The 16,301-nt window shown below is 54.7% G+C and overlaps 1 protein-coding gene across 1 annotated transcript in view; it reads left to right on the top strand.

The window, feature by feature from the left end:
• The first annotated feature begins 4,005 nt into the window (after positions 1 to 4,005).
• C1QL1 (complement component 1, q subcomponent-like 1) overlaps positions 4,006 to 16,301 on the top strand; it is a 19,191-nt gene continuing 6,895 nt past the window's right edge. Inside the window, exons 1-3 of the mRNA XM_004684932.2 lie at positions 4,006 to 4,020; positions 4,226 to 4,280; positions 13,982 to 14,047. Of these exons, the coding sequence (XP_004684989.1) occupies positions 4,006 to 4,020; positions 4,226 to 4,280; positions 13,982 to 14,047 (136 nt within the window). The remainder of the gene's footprint in view (positions 4,021 to 4,225; positions 4,281 to 13,981; positions 14,048 to 16,301) is intronic.

Below are 16,301 nucleotides of genomic sequence, written 5' to 3' on the forward strand. Positions count from 1 at the left end.
AGCCCCGAGAACTGGCTGAGAGGCCATGCCTGGGTCCTCACATTGGCCAGAGGCTGCGGCCGCACAAGATGACGGTTGCTAAAGCCACACATACTCCACCTGATATCTTACTATGTGAGAAACAAAGCAGGGCCGCAAGTCTTCAGCGCTCCCACTTCACAGGTGGGAACCGGAGGCCCAAGGGCATTTCCTTTCCTGAAGCCACAGTGAAGGTGCACAGAAGCTGGAGAGACTCGGGCACCAGACTCGTGACCCCTCTATTGCCAAGCACCTGTCACCTACGCACACACTCTGGCTCCCATCTGCCCCTCCACGCGTCCATCCACCCACTACTCAAGCTGACAAGCCAGGCCCCCAGTATGGAGGAGCGACACATGTACACGAGGAAACAAAAGGCAGCCTGGAGAGAGTCCCGCAGAGACAAGTTCCCAGCGGGCACAGCAGCCAATTGCTTCTCCTCAGAAAATACATTTTTGTGAAAGAGCCAGTGTGTACATAGCTCCTCTGTTCGAATCAGGAAGGCTTCGGGGAGGAGGTGACTTTGATCTGGGCTTGATGGCTGAACTGGAGAAGTTGTGACAATTGCAGTTTCGCCAGCAGAGAGGCAGACAGTTGCAGGTTCTGGCCAAAGCTGGGGGTCCAGGCAAGTGCTTCCTCCCTCCTCTGAGTTCTGGGAGTGAGAATGCAGCAGGGTGCAAGGCAGGAGGAAGGGAAGGAAACCTGGCTGTGCAGCCTGTCCCCTGAGGTGGGAGCGTGACGGAGCAGGTGGTAGCTGTGAGATTGGCCGGGGACCACAGAGGGCTGTTGAGGGGCATCAGTACCCGAGGGGGGCTTCTGCCTTTCTTCCCATTCCCGTTTCACCTGCCTCTCTCATCCCCAACTCAGGTGCGCAAGCTGGGGGAGTCAGAGGTCTGCAGAGACCTGGGGGAGAGTCCTTCTGCCTGACGTTGAAGTGACTGGGCACCGAGACTGGCCGTGACCCTCCATCCTCCAGCCCATGGGAGACTGAGGGAGGGAACAGGGGATGGGGAGGCGGTAGGGAGGCTTGACTCACACTTAGCCCACAGCCTCGGCGAGACAGCAAGGAATATTTTTAGGAGCTCATTAAACAGGGAAGAAAGAAAGGGAAGGGAAGGAAGGAAGACGAGGATTATGCATTATTTTTCATCCAAGTGACAGCTCTGAGCATCTCCACTGGAACTGTCATGCAAAAGAAATGGCATGTCTAATATTATTATGGAGCGTGTGTGTGCACGCATGTGTGTGTGTGAGCACCAGGGCCACGGGTGTGCAACTCTGCAGGCTGGGGGGCCCTGCCACTGAGAGCCCGTGGGGGTGACAGGGCAAAGCAGCTGTGTGTGAGCAGCAGTGGACGGCGGTGTGTGCAACCTGGGACTGTACGAGAGAAAGTGGCAGAGCTGCGTGTAACGGGGCGTGAGCACCGTGTACGCGCTGTGTAATTGGGTGTGTATAATTCTGGGTGTGTGAGACATTGCTGGAGAGCTGACACCCCAGAGCTGTGGGCTGAGCACGGGGTCAGGGAGGCAGGGCGTGTCATCACAGGCACCAGGGCTGCCGGGCTGTATGGCAGGGAGGGTCCACAGGCAGGAGTGGGAGAATGTGCCGGGGGGTCCAGCCCCCAGCAATCAAGGGGAAAGAGAAGGGGATGGGGGTTACCGGGCCACCTGTCTTGTCCGGAGGGGAAGGGGAGCAGTGGCCAGAGGCCCCAGCTCACACTGTCCCTTTCTGACCTGGCTACTGGGACACCGCCCACCGAGGCAGCACAGTGTCTTCCTGGAGCTCCCGCCACCTGGTGGGCGCTTCACGTGCGCTCAGGGGCTGTAGTCTGGTGAGGGACATGATCATGCCTTTAGTGAGTAAAAGGCTCAGGGGGTAACTGAGACTGAGGGGCTGAGAAACTTCCCTGACGCCACAGCAGCTGGTGGAAGGGATGGGAGTGGGCCCCTGCCTGGTGTGGCGCGGTGGGAGTTAGTGGTCAGGAGCGAGGCTGTGACTTTGGGCTGGAGGTGAGGGGAGCCTTCCCAGAACTTCTTTGGGGTCTTTCTAGATGACAGGTACCAGTGTGGGGAGGGGACCTGGAGAGCTGGCGGGACGCGTGGGAGAGGCCAGATTCGCTTCTGTCAGCGCTGAGCTGTGGCGCAGGCCCTGCGATTCGGTAACTAAAGCCAACCTCGTAAGTGGCTAATTGATTTCTGTTCCCTGATTAAATGTGCAGCACTTTACATGGCAGCAGAAGGAGGTCAGCGCTCCCCCCACTTCTCCAGCTCTGCGTGCAGAGAGACAAAGAAATTGATTTTCCAATCGATGCTCTGAGCAATGATTAAATGTTCTCTGCACAGCGGGCCTAATGAGTCCCCGAGGGGCGTGCCGGTCCTTTAATTAGAGACTCCCATGGGGGCCTGGGGTTGGGGCTGTCCGGAAGTGAGGGGTCTAACCGGTGAAGTGGCCTCATCCCCAAAGAGTCATAGGCTACACCTGGGGATGGGGCACCCTAGCCTAAGAGATGCTTGCGGAGGCCCCTGGGTCTACAGTCCCTGTAGAGATCCCTGGGTGATCAGGCCCATGCCAAGGCCTCTGCCCTCCAACACCCAAGGAGCCAACTGTCCTCCCTTTGGCCAGGCCAGCTCTTCCATCGTGTAGCAGGGACCAGAATGGACAGGAAATGAATCCCCTCTAAGCGACTGCGTTTTCATTACCCAGCTGCCCCATTGGAGGAGCTAAAGACTTTAGAAATTCAAATGAGGCTCTCGAGGGAGAGCGGGGCTTAAACATTCCCCTGCGCAGGCGGCTTTATTGAAGGAATAAACTATATTTGCAAAGTAAGATATTGAGGCTGTCAGTTTCTCTTAGGGATATAATGAGATCCTGCGAGGGAGGGAGACCAGCAGGATGGAGCTCCAGGCTGAGGGCGGGAGCCCTAGCCAGAAGCTGGAGGGAGCTGTCTGGCAGAGGCCACACAAAGTCCTGCCGTGTCCCAGTTCTTTCCGTGACCGCCAGCTGGTGCAACCCAGCCTCCCCCGTGTCCATGATCTCTGAGTCCATTGCCAGTGCTACTAAGGAAGGTAGAAGCAGGAAGATAGACTCGTCCCCCCTGCCCCCAAAATCCTGTAGTTGAACCACCCCATGGAACAACCCCCCCCCCATTCTTCTATGTACAGAGCTTGCCCAAGAGGCAGACAAGAAAACAGGGGTCAAGACTGTGGTCTGGGCTGGGGCCGAGTCTAGGCTCTGCTATTCGCTGTATGACCTTAGGCAAGTGTCTTAACATCTCTGTGCCTCAACTATCTCATCTCTAAGTAGGTTTGTAGGGAGGATTAAAAACATCTTTACGGCCCTCCCTGGTGGCGCAGCGGGTTAAAGCACAGCACTGAGAATCTAAGGCCGCTTCCGCATGAGTTCGATCCCCGCTGGCCCCGGAGGTGACCACATGGTGCGGCAGACCTCTCCTGACCCATCCGCTGCTCCCCTCAGCAGTGTACTTCGTAGATCTGCCTGTTCTGCTCCCCACTCTGTCTCTGGTGAAGCCTTTCACCGCCCCTGAGCCTCTGGCCTGTACCCCAGTTCTGTATGCACAAATAAATAAATCTTTAAAAACAAACAAACAAAAAACATCTTTACATAGAAAGTATTGAGTATGTACCTGTTTTAGAGGTGACACTCAATAAGTAGTAGCTATTACCACAGCAGAGGAGGATAAAATAGAGGAAGACAGTAACCAATCAGTCTTCTTACCTAACTTTGACCATTTAAGAGCTACCATCTCCACTGCCACCAGCACCATCACCACCACCGTTGTCACCACCTCTGCCACCATCACTGTCACTCTGACCACCATCAGCACTATCCCCTCCAACATCCCCTCAACACCTGATTGCCATCACCCCGTTCACCTCCACTCTGCCACCTTCAGCATCCCCATCATCAGGACCATGACTCAGACGTAGCTTTGAAAGCCCTGAGGCACATTCAGAGGGGTCAGAGGGAATGGACCTGCGTCAGGTGAGTCCCAGAGACTTGCTCAGGGAGAAAGCCCCATTCTGGACACAATTCTGCATCAAGGTCGTGTTACTCACTTTTTTTTTTTTAGTAGTAGACTAAGGTCCAGGGCCAGAAAAAGATGAGGAGAGCAAGATTTACCACCTCGGAACCCGGGTAGATGTGAGGGCAGGGGGTGCCTGCCCCCATACCCCTATCTCAATGCCAGTCAGAGCTGCTGCAGCATGGTGCCCAGATAAAGGAGGCCCAGGCCAGATTTGGGGGTGGGGTGTCAAGTATAAAAGGTCAGGCAGCAACTGAGTGTTGGTGACTCCAATGTGGAGACCAGACAGTGTGCAGGAAGGTCAGGAGACACAGAGCCTGTCCCAAGGGTCTGAGAAGGTCTGGGCTCTGGGGCCCTGTCAGGGCTCTGAGGGGTAATGTGCCGGTCCCCGCCGGCGAGACCCTGGCCCCCAGAGAGAGGGAGGCTGCTGAAACCTAGAAGCATGAAGGAAATGACCAAGTTCTGCTTCCAACAGCCACAAACCTGGACAAATCAGTGAACCTTGTGGATCCCCACTCCCCGCCTATAAAGTGGCGGGGGGTGGCTTCCCAATGGTGTGGGAAAGAAACAGGAGGTCAGAAGTCAAAGGACCCCAGGTTTGAGTACTTCCCATGTCTCAGCTGGGGGCCTTAGTCCGGTCACCTGTTATCTGAGTCACAGTCTCAGTGCTGATGTACCTGGTCTGCAGGAGACAGCAGTCTCCATGCACGGTCATGGAAGCCACTCCACCGGGCACGCAGTGGCCTTCAACGGATCAGGAAGTCAGCTCTCTTCTAGCCCTCGAATCTAAACACAGGGCTGTGAAATGAGCTGCCACCGCCACCCCCACTACCAGTCCCATCACCTCCAACACACACACAATTATGCTTTCTGAAAGTGGAGAATTGGAGAGAGGGAAAATGGGGTGAAAAAAGGCCATCCCATCCCAGGTGGTCCAGGAGGCAAAACCTGGCTTCTCCACCTCCTGCCCCCAAATTAGAGGCTCCCCTCAAGAGGACCAGACTTCCTGGGAGGACGGCACAAAGCATAGACCACGGGGCATGGACTGCTGGATCCTCCTCCTCCTCCACCCCCAAACCTCCTATGCTTCCCCATCCGGCGTGAGGAGGCATGGCGTAAGGGACAGGGGCAAGGGGAGGGCTAGCATGGGCAGCAGCTGTGAAGACACCAACTTGGTGCTTTATATACTTAACTCATTTGCAGCTGGTGGTACCTCTGTGATGGGGGTCAGTTACTGGGGTTGAACAGCAGCTCAGAGAGACGAATGATTTGCCTGCGGTCCCTCCCGCCAGAGTGTCCACACTGAGCTTCAGTCTCACACTCACGCTCTCTCCCCATTCTCAGAGGGCCCGGCCACCCAGGAGGGCAGGTCTGCCGAGACAGGAGAGAGCTGAGACGATGCTGAGCCAGGAAAGTCTGGGTCATTTTCAAGTTTTCAGCTGGAAGGCCAGGACCCCGGGTCCCAAGCTGGACATACGTTGTGAATCAGCTTGCGGTCTTCCTCCAGCTCTAAACACTGCACAAGCCAGACCCCTCTTGGCTTTTGCCCTGGCCCCAGGATGCAGCACGGAGCCCAGCACCTGGATGAGTAATGCTGGTTGAATGAATACCTGAATGAAGCTGGGGAAGCATGAATCAATCAGCACGTCAAAACCGAGGTGGAAAGCTGCGCGGACGATTAAAAGCAGGGAAGCAGCAGTCAATGCAACTTCCCTTGCTTTTTATTATATTTTTGCCTTCTAATTTTATAGGAATGGTTGTTCCCAGACTGCAGAGTACAAACTGACTGAGGCAGACTGGAGGTGGGAAGGAAGTTATTTAACACTGCACCAGAGGTACAGGGGGTGGGGAGACCATTTTTATGCGTGGTCAAGCAGATGAAATAAAAAGTGTAAGCCCGGCCCTCCCTGGTGGCGCAGCAGGTTAAAGCTCAGCACTAAGAAGCTAAAGCCACTGCAGCACGAGTTTGATCCCCGCCTGCCCCGGAGGTGACCACATGGCCAGGCAGACCTCTCTTGACCTGTCCGCTGCTCCCCTCAGCAGTGTACTTCCTCAGTCGGCCTGTTCTGTTCCCCACTCTGTCTCTGGTGAATCCTCTCACTGCCCCTGCACCTCTGGCCTGTACCCCAGTACTGTATGCACAAATAAATAAATCTTAAAAAAAAAACACCCAAAACACGGGTGTTTCCTTGGAGTGGCTTTCTTCCCTGACCCCCTCCTCAAGCCCTAGCCTCATGCAAAGGTACCTGTCCGTGGATGGTGAGTTCTGGGGACCCGGGAGCAAAGATCTGGCTTAAGCCCAGCTTCAGAGGCAAGTTCTGGCTGGCACTGCCCATCTTTGGGGGAGGGGGTCCAACTGCCTTCCTCCCACACGGTGGCCCTAGGAAGTAAGGGCAGCTGGACCAGCCACTGGTCTCATCTGAGCCCCTGCGGGTGATAAGATAGGCACTGACGGGTGAGCTGGCAGCAGGACTGGAGTGGCACAGCCAGCCTACCCTGGGCACTGTCTTCCCTGCTTGTCACCACTCCCGCTGCCCAAGCAGCAAAGCAGAGCCGCAGTGACAAGATCCGAGGGGAGCAGCTCCAGCTGCGGGTGGGGGGTGACGGTCTCACAGGACACTGGAGCAGCGGCATGACAGCTTCTCATGCGAGGGGGCCTCTGTCCCCAGCTCTGCCCCCAGAGCCTCGACCCTTGCCAGTCTCCATTTCCTGGGTTTGTCTGTCTTGCTTCTGTTCAGGGTTGAGATCAGCTCTAAATTGATCTTGGTCCACACCTCTATCCAATTCCTTCTCCCGCCTCCTCACCCCCTGATCTCAGAGACTATTCTCTCTTGCTCCCTGTGCATAAAAAGCACACACATACACCACTTCAAACAGGAAAAGGTGGTTCCCTCCCAGGACCTGTGATTAAAACCAGTGTGTGTGTAGGGGTGGGGGGCTGCAGTCTGGGATTCCGAAGGATGGGTGAGGTCAGCTGGTGCGTGTGAGCGAGCATCGGCAAGGGAGTGGGAGTCAGGAAGCATGTGTGTACTCACGTGAGTGTGAGCATGGATGTATGAGTGTCGAAAGCGCATGTGTGATGGATGGTGGGGTAGGTGTGGCAGTGGGTGTGTGCTGCAGTGCCTGACGGGGAAGCAGAGCCAGGTACTGAGTCAGGGAAGAGATCTCAGCTAAATCAGTATCGACGGTTTTTGTGCCTGTGCTGGGGCTGCCTGAGTCTGGGGCAGCCTGGGCCGTGGCAGTGCATCCTCTGAGCCTGTGCTTCTGCATGTGGAGGCTGCCAGCCCCTGGCCTTGCTCACTCACCCCATCCTCGGTCCCTCAAATCAGGTCAGAGTGTGGAGAAGAGGGAAGAAAGCTGCTGGGCTCCAGGCAGGGCCCGTGCCTGCTCCTTGGGCCTGTCAGCCGCTCATCTGTTCCATGTTCCTATAAATATTTACAAATCCCAGCTGCTGAGGAGCACGGCACCCCCCACCAGCTGGGGCTCGGGTCTGGAAGCTGGAGGGAGGGGACACGAGGAGGGAAAGGCAGGCGTACTGGGGAGGCCATAGCCTGGACTCCGGGGTTCAGCTCCTGGTTTGGGCAAAGGTTGGCCCGCGTGCCCGTGTGTCCATGTGTCCTCAGCAGGACACCTCAACAGAGCCACACATCTCCATGCCTCTGTCTCGGGAACCCTATCTGACAGGGGCAGGGGGGCTCCTCATACAGCCAACCTCTGACTCCTTGTTCTCTCCATCAGGGATCTTCCTACTTTCTGAAATAAACCTCTGAATCCCTGGAGGATATTGTCCCTCTGAACTCAAAATTCCCCCAGGAATTTTGATAAACCTCTGGACCTTCCTAAACTGAAGGTTGGAAGACTTTATAGCTCAGTGACCCCCATGGAGAGCTCCTTCGACAGCTCTCTAGGGAGCCTAAAGCACTTTCACCTGGCTTCACCATCCACCCTGTCACTTCTGGAGCAGGGCTGGTACTGGGAGCCTGGAGGAGGGAGATTTATGGGGACCTGCGGGGACGGTGCACTTGCCCTGGCCCTTCAGCATCCATGGCCTAGACGTGTCAGACACCCTGTGGACGGCCGAGAGAGTAGCCTGCTCAGGCAGAGGCTGAGTATCCTCTACCCCTAGGGCATCTGTGTGTCGTCACCGCCCAGGTGCCTAGATTTCCAAGGCAAGTTTACCCAACAGCACTTGGTGGCAGCTTGCAGCTTCTAGTCCCAGAGGCATGTGCCCGAGGGGTAGCCACGGCCCAGGCAGCCCCAGACTCAGGCAGCCCCAGCACAGGCACAAAAACCGTCGATACTGATTTAGCTGAGATCTCTTCCCTGACTTAGCTGGAACGGCAGATTTACTCATGCTGGGCCATGCCAGACCCCAGGGAGCCCGCCAAGGCCTTGAACAGGTGATACCTAGATTCTGGCCTTGGCAAGAAACCAGACACAGGAGTAGGAGGAGATAGGGAGAGTGGACCCCATGACATGTGGGGCTCTGGCTGCTTATGTAGGACACCCAGTTGGAAACTTGGCCTCAAGGCAGTACCAGAGTCAGGCTGGCCTGGGACTGCTATTCTGCCAGAGGCCAGAGACCAGGACTGTGGCTTCCCATCTTTCTCCCATCAGCTGCTCTTATGAGGTTGGGGAGCCCAACTCCCTTAATTTCATAAGATGAGAAGAAAAGACTGGGTGATGCTGAAATCTGCCAGCTCCTTAGGCCAGAGCTGTGCTGAGGTGGAGGGGGGAGACCAGGACCAAAAAGAGGGCTTAAGGCCAGGATGGGCGCCTTCCTTGGCCAAAGTGGTCCCATTCCTCAGGGAAAACTGCAGTGTCCTCAGATGCTGGTGGGGGAGAGCAGACGCTAGGGAAGAGGGGTCAGGAGGAGGACCGCTGGAGCAGGAAAGTGTTCAGCAAGAGAGGTCCAGTGATGGCAGTGGTACAGGAAGAGTTAAGAATATTCCTAAAATAGCCCAGCCAGAGCCTAAGCCAGCCGGCTAGTGCCTCTCCTGGAGAGCAGATCTATAGCAGGAAAAGTCAGCCTGCTCTGAGCCCACCGCCTGCTGCCTGTTCAGGCTGCTAATTAAGCCTCCCCCCACCCGTTTGCAGTCCCTCCTGCCCCAGCACTGGTGGCTGAAGCAGAGGAAGGAAGCAGAGGAGCCACATCCCCCAGGTGACAGGGAACTGCAGCTGGGACCTGGGGCCCAGCATCCCCTCCTTGCACATGCCTGCCCTGGGTCAGCGATGGGCACACAGGTGCACAGACAGGCAAAAAGCAGGCTGTGGGCGAGACCGAGGCCAGAGGCCAGAGCAGCTGCGCTCTCCCACCCCAAACATGCATGGTAAACAACTATAGGGGGACCCCCAAGAAGCCCAGCAAATGCCAGCTTCTTCTGGTTCTGTGCTCCCCTCCGCTTGGGGCTTCCTGGAGGCAGGAAGGGGTCAGGGGAGCCCCTCCCAGAATAAACCACACCTCTGTTTCATGGGCAGCACCTAGCTACATAATTTATGGGGTCCAGGATGAAACGAAAATGTGGAGCCCCTTTTCAAGAGTTTCAAGGCAGTGACAACAGAGCACGAAGCCGAGCACAGATCCCCTCTGAATGGGTGGCCTTTGCCTCCGCAGTCTGCGTGTCCATGAAGCTGGCCCTTTTTGGGAGTTTGGTTTAATGAACATATAAATACCCCTGTTCTACTGGCTCTGCCACTGGGACACCCCCTCTCAGTCACCCCTGTCCTTAAATGTGTGGAAATGAAGTACTTCAAACCCCTCTCTGAAAATGGCAGGGGGATAATTCTGCCCTTACCTTGGTGGATTTGGGCTTTCCAAGGATCCTACAGCATCACAGCTCCAACCCCACATCCAGTTGTTAGAGGGCTCTGAGCCCCACTCTACCACTACTCGAGGGGTCTGTGGGGCTCACCTAGTGTGGAGATCAGTAATCAGCCCTTCCTCACCTTGCCCCTGGGTCCCCACCTGCAAAGGGGCCCCAGGCTCCTATCTGCCTCTGCCTCAAATTGGCCCTACGGCCTTGGGAATGCTACTTCCCCCCTTTGTTTCCCTGTTTTATCAAAAGAGAAGTCTCTAGGACACTTGCAGGCCTAAAGTTCTAGGCCTTCTGGAGTGGGGATGCAAGGAATGCTTTTCCTAGAAGGAACGGGGCTTCTTTGGAAAAGCCTCCCTTCCCCAGTTGCTATCAGGAGCAGGAGGCTCTCTCCCTGACACCCCATTCTCAGAACCTGGGTTGTCTTCCCCAGGGCCCAGGAAAACCAGTTTGTTGCCCACAGCACCACTTCCTCTGCGGCTACCTCCCCACTGCTCCTACTACTGCCTCTCCCACATTGCCAGGGAGCTGGGACCAGGAGCTTGTGGGGCTGGAAAATGAGGCCTGTGGGAGGGGGTGGGGAGCAGGCAGAGCTTGTGGGCCACGCTGGCCACCAGGCCCTTTTCTCTGCTGCCTTTGCAGGAGGCTCAGCATAATTGCACTGCCTGTCACTCCTGCGTCCTGCTATCTGTCTCTCAGGCTGACCCTGCGCACCCGCCATTATATTGGTTCCTGTTGGGGCTGCACTGCCTCATTACTTATACATGCAGCTGAGAGATGCAGCTGGGCTGAGGGGAGATGGCCCCTCTGATTTTGTCTCCCCTCCCTCAGCCCGAGCCTTTTCTGAGCTACCTCTTTGGAGCTAGATGGGTTAGGAACAGACAGAGGCTGGTCAGAGGGATGGGAAAGGGAGGACCCAGGTCCAGGCAGCTCCCCGGAACCCCCAAGTGCAAGATCAGGTGAGGGAACATGAGAAACCTGGCTGTAACCTGGCTAGATGGGCTCTGCCCTCTTAATCCTGCTGCCTCTTCCGAACAAGGGGCTGGGGTCGAACAAGGGGCTGGGGTCGGCTCCTGAGGGAACTTCCTAACGTGCTTCCAAGACCTAGTCAGACTCAGGAGTTCTGAGTCCAAGCCTTGTTCAGCCCACCTGTGTCCTCCCCCCGCGCCCCCACCCTCCAGACCAAAGCACAACTTAGCTCCACTCTCTCACACTTTCTCACCAAATTCCTTCTCCTTAAAGGGAGGATGAAATTGTGGAGGTTTTTCCCATGGAGGAACTAGAAGTATCTGGGTTAAAATGCCATGAAGGGATGTAAAGTATTTTAATAGGTACCAACGGGGAGTTTTCTTTAACATGAGAATTGCTGCCTCTCAGAGCTTCCCTGGACAATTGTCCTGGGGAAGACAACCCAGGTTCTAAGGCATCAGGGAGAAAGCCTCCTGCTCCCGCTAACAAGTGGGGAAGGGAGGCTTTTCCAAGGAAGCCTCGTTCCTTCTAGGAAACCCCAAACACACATGGCAAGCTGGAAACCTAACTGGACCTATAAAGTTCTTCTGTGCCTTTTGGTGCCCAGTTCCCCGTGCTGCCCCTATCCTGCAGTAGACCAGTGGTTTTAATAGTGTCTATATATTATATATGCTCTTATTAATGATATATATATATTATATATGCTGCATATATATGCTTTTTATACTCCTGGGCCTTGACCCACGTTATTCTTTTCCCTAAGTGTCCTCTTCTTGCTTTCCTTACCAGTATGTGCCCGCTGGGCCAAATGGTCAAGAGTCCCCATCTAAGGTCATACAAACCTGATTCTAATCCTGACTCGCCCTCTTACCACTTAACCAGGTAAGTCACTTAACCTCTCTGATCTCTAAGCTGGAGATGACAATGCTTATTCCTTAAACATAATCCTTCTGTAATGCAGTAAGAGATTAAATGAATAGAGTATGGGAAGTACCTGGTTTTCAGATAAAAGCCTTCATTCATTTTATAAACATGTCAAGATCCTTCCAGAATCACTGAAGTCTCCTACTCCTACCTCCCAATCCCATCCTTCTACCCCATCCAATCTGTCATCAACTCAGCAAATTCTGTCCCCTGCCTTCCCAATAGGGCCATTGTCAGCTCTCATCTGAACCAGGCAACTGCCTCCTACCCAAGCTCTGGATGACACTCTTACTCAACTTTCAGCCCCCCTCACCCTCCTCACAGTAGCCAGTCATTGTATTCTGGACAATCTATATCACTCACTTAACTCCCATTAGCAGTTTCTAATTGCTCTTAGAATAAATGATATACTCCTAGACGCAGCCCACAAGGCCCTGCAAATGGGTCTTAGCATATGCTGTTTCCTCTATCTGAAATACTCTTCCTTCCCTCTCTCCTCCCCTTGTCCTCTATCTTTGGGGTCAGTCTTTTCACCTTACCTACTCCTTTCACCAGGACTTCACCTCTTCCAGAAGCTTCCCGTGGCTCCTTGCTATCAGATACATTTAAGAGCTACTACTGTGTGTTCCTATAGCTCCCCCACCAATCCCAGGCAGTTTACAAGGCAAACTATTGCAGATAGCAGTTGCCTGTTTAATTGTCCAGTTTCCTGATAAATACAGGTTACTGTGAGCTACATGAAATCTGAGCCTTTTCACACTTAGCACTGTGACATGTCCATTTTCACAGGTGTACAGAATAGACGGAGGATGGAGAATGGCTGAATGACTGGATAGAGGGAATATAAAGGTCACACCTCCTCTGTAAAGCTTTCCTGGAGTCCTCTTCATTTGAGCTTCATAGCACCTAATACTAACAACTGCCCACGATGTAGTTTACTCAGCTACAAAATAGGAAAAATAATAGTATCTACCTCATGGAACTATTGCTATTGAATGATACAACCCATGAAATAGTGTTAAACGCATGACAATAGGTTGTTACATTTAAGTGAGATAATCTGCACATCTACACTTCATGTTCAGTAATGTTAACTAAATAATTATCACAGCATTTATCATTGCTTCCTATGGGCGTGTCCAGCTAGACAATGAGCTCTTCGAGGCACTGCTTAAGTCTCACTGGGTTTTCCACATACAACCGCCACCACCTGGCAAAGCCTAGCTATATGTTTTCAGTAAATGTTTATGGAATGAACAAATGAACAAATAATAGCAGATTTGCCAGCTGGTGAGTCAGGGTACGGCACCTGCTTTCATCACTCACAAACCCAGACACACACTGACACTCAGTCTCTCATATATTCACTCCCACTCACTTTCATTCAAAGCACCCCAAAATACCACCAACCAGCCATCCAGTTTCCTCAAGTTAGTCATACATAAATTGCTGTACCTACCTTCTTGCTCCCTCCATACACCATCCCAGGGCCCAACATCCCCTCCCCACCCTGGAATGAAGTGGCACTGTGGAAGTGGGAGAGCTCCCACCTAGGAGGGAAAACAAAGCCAGATCCCCCCAGGTGTCTCAGCTACACAGTGCTGCCTTCCCGCTCACTCCCAGACCTCACCTCTTCCCTTTCTCAAAACCTGGGTTCCTGGTCTTGGCAGGGGGTGAAAGAAGGAGCCTGGGAGCCAGGACTCCAGGGTTCCTTCTTCTATCATTCACTTCAGTCTCCAAAAGGCCAGGAAGCTGAGGCCCATTGTCTGCTAGTGGCAAGCGCTGTGCTCAGTAGGAAGAAGGGAGGTGGAGACCCAAGGCCTGGGGTTCATTAGATTAGCCACTGTTTACTGGGTGCATAATTAGGGCCATCACCAGCCCAGAGCTCTACATGCATTCCATATCATTTAATCCTCCCAACAGCCCGCTTTACAGAAGAGGATACTTGGAGTGTTGCGATTAGGTGACTAGTCCAAAGATTGCAGGCTAATCTCTAATTCCAGAATCTTCAAGCGCCAAGCCTTAAAGAATCTGGGGTGTCCAGAAGGGCGGCAAAGGGCCTTTACTGGGAAGACACCTCCGGAGGCAGCACCAGCCCCCCCCCCATATCTGGCAGGCTCTCAGGTGTGTAGAGGTAGTGAAGGGGGAACGGCAGGGGAGCGCCAGGCTTGGGTGGGGGCGGTTAAGGAAAGGAGGGGGGTATCTTTTCCTTGAGGACCGGGCGGGGCCTGGAGAGCCAAGGGGAGGCACCGAGCGGGTGGCCCCGGCTCACAGGCCAAGATGGCTGTTAATTAAAGTGCTGGCACCAGCTCCTCTCCGCAAAGTTTGAAGCCGTTATTTTCCACTCCAGCGAAGCGGGGAGAATCCGGCTGGGCTGACAGCGACGCCACACCGCCGGGGGAGCGGGCGCTCTTTCGGGGCGGGGGGCGGGGCGCCTTGCCCGCTGAGCGCGCCTAGCGGGCCTCTCGGCTCCGGCTCCCGGCTCCCGGGTGGGTGCTCCCGCCGGCTCCTGGGCCTCGGAGGCCAGCGCGTTGAGCAGTGCGAGCGGAGGACGAGCCCCAGCGGCTAGCAGAGAGCCCACGTGCGCGACAACACGCGGAGGGGGGCCGTGTGTGCCAGCCCTACACGAATGACCGCGTGTTTGTCCCACGGTCACCAGCGCTGTTGCTCTTGGGGGGAGCCCTACTGGGAGAGATGGCCCTGGGGGACCGGAGGCTAGACTGACAGCTGGAAGTCGAGAACTGCTTTTCCTGAGCCTGGGGAGGTCTTTGTGATCAAGAGCCCCCAGATCCCTATGCCTAATACCCTTCCCACAGCTAATGGCACCAAGAGATCCCATTACAGTTAGGTGGAAAGAGCCTGGAGTCAGGCTATCAGTTTGAATCCTGGCTCTACCACTTATAAGTTGTGGTTGTGTGACTTTGGGGAAATCTCTTAATTTGCCAGAATCTCTCAGTTCTCTATCTGTAAAATGAGTATAATGATTCACATTAAAGCGCCCTGGATGAGTGAGAAGATCAAGTATGATCGAGTCTGTGAAGCATTCAACACAGAGACTGACACACAAACACACACATTCACACACACAATGCACTGAACAAATGCTATTTACTGAATTTTATCAGCTCCCTCTTGGCAGTGGGGTGGTCACTCTAACCCCAATACCAAGTAGTGGGGCTTAGCAGTCAGTGCCGGCCAGGTCCTCCCGGATGCGGGAGGGGCAAGCAACCTTAGCCTTGGGCAGGGAAAGCCAGAGCATCATAAAGATCAGGGGGACAGTGTGAGTTGGGCAGGGGCCTCTTTGGAGAAAAGAGGCTAAAGGGTCATGTTCCCAATGCCAGATCCCTCCCTGGGGGCTAGATACAGCCCGGTGAAGGAGAAGCAATGGTGCGGCAAGAGCTGGGCCTCAATGTGACAAATACTTTGATGGAAGCAGACACATTTCAGTTTATGCTACCTAAACATTTTACTGCACTTGAAGAAGAGGACTGCCTCAAAGAACCTGGTAGGGGAAAGAACAAGGACTGCTGAAGAGGCCAAGGTGGAGAAGCTAAGGGGTTGGGCAAGATCAAAGCCCCTTGGAGACTGAAGAGGGGTGGGGTGGGTAAGCACCACCTAAGGACAAATTTGCACTGGTCAAAATGGAGACAAAATATAGTGTGGGGAGAGCCTCACTCTCCCTTGTCTAGAAGCAAACACAGGGAGTAATAAGAGGAAGATGGAGTAAGGTCCTCCTTCCCAGGAAACAGTAGCCTGGTTTGGTCTGGAGTTCTTGAGGAAGGAACAGGTGTAGCTAGAAGATCCTGTCCCTGGAACACCCGGGAGCCAGAAAAAAAGTGCACAATCGCTCTTAGTACTGGGACTCTGGTTGGAAACCCTGCCGTCTAATGGCCCCGGGACATGGCCTGCAAGGTCTAAGTATTTAAGGGCCTTCTCATCCTCCTTTTGCCTTCCCACCATAACCCTCTTCCTAGTCCTTCATATTACCTGCTGTATTCTGCCCTCAAACACTGTCTGTCCACTGAAGACCTGGTTACACCCCACTCCATCCATGCCTCTGACTACAGGGACAAGTGGCCTCTCGCACCTCACTCTGTCCCTCTTCTTTCTTACTCCCTACGGACCCTAGGGATTTTTTCCTCTCCCTCGGCACTCTCCTGCTCTCCCTGAAACCTTCTTTCGTTTGGTCCCTACTCTGCTCAGACTCTACCTCCTCCTCATTTCCGAGTCTAAGTCCCTGTCTCTAGCTCCCTGAGTCCCCTTGGTCCCTGGACTCAGGCCCCGGTCTCCTTAGCCCCACCCTGACCCCGCCCCTCTCTATATGGGCGGGGCTCTACCGCCCGTGGTCCAATTAGGTGTCGGCCCCGCCTATAACCCCACCCCTCACGGGCGCCAAGCCGCGCGGAGCAGGAGGGGCGGGGCGGGGCGAAGGGGGCGGCGGCCCTAGCGCCGGGAGGCGGGAGGAGCAAGGCGGGAGGCTGCGGCCGCCGCACTCAGTCCAGCAGCGCAGCAGGAGGGAGGCGCGAGGCAGGAGC

This window comes from Condylura cristata, unplaced genomic scaffold (genome assembly GCF_000260355.1).
Source record: "Condylura cristata isolate star-nosed mole 26May11 unplaced genomic scaffold, ConCri1.0 scaffold00017, whole genome shotgun sequence".
Taxonomy (NCBI): Eukaryota; Metazoa; Chordata; class Mammalia; order Eulipotyphla; family Talpidae; genus Condylura; species Condylura cristata.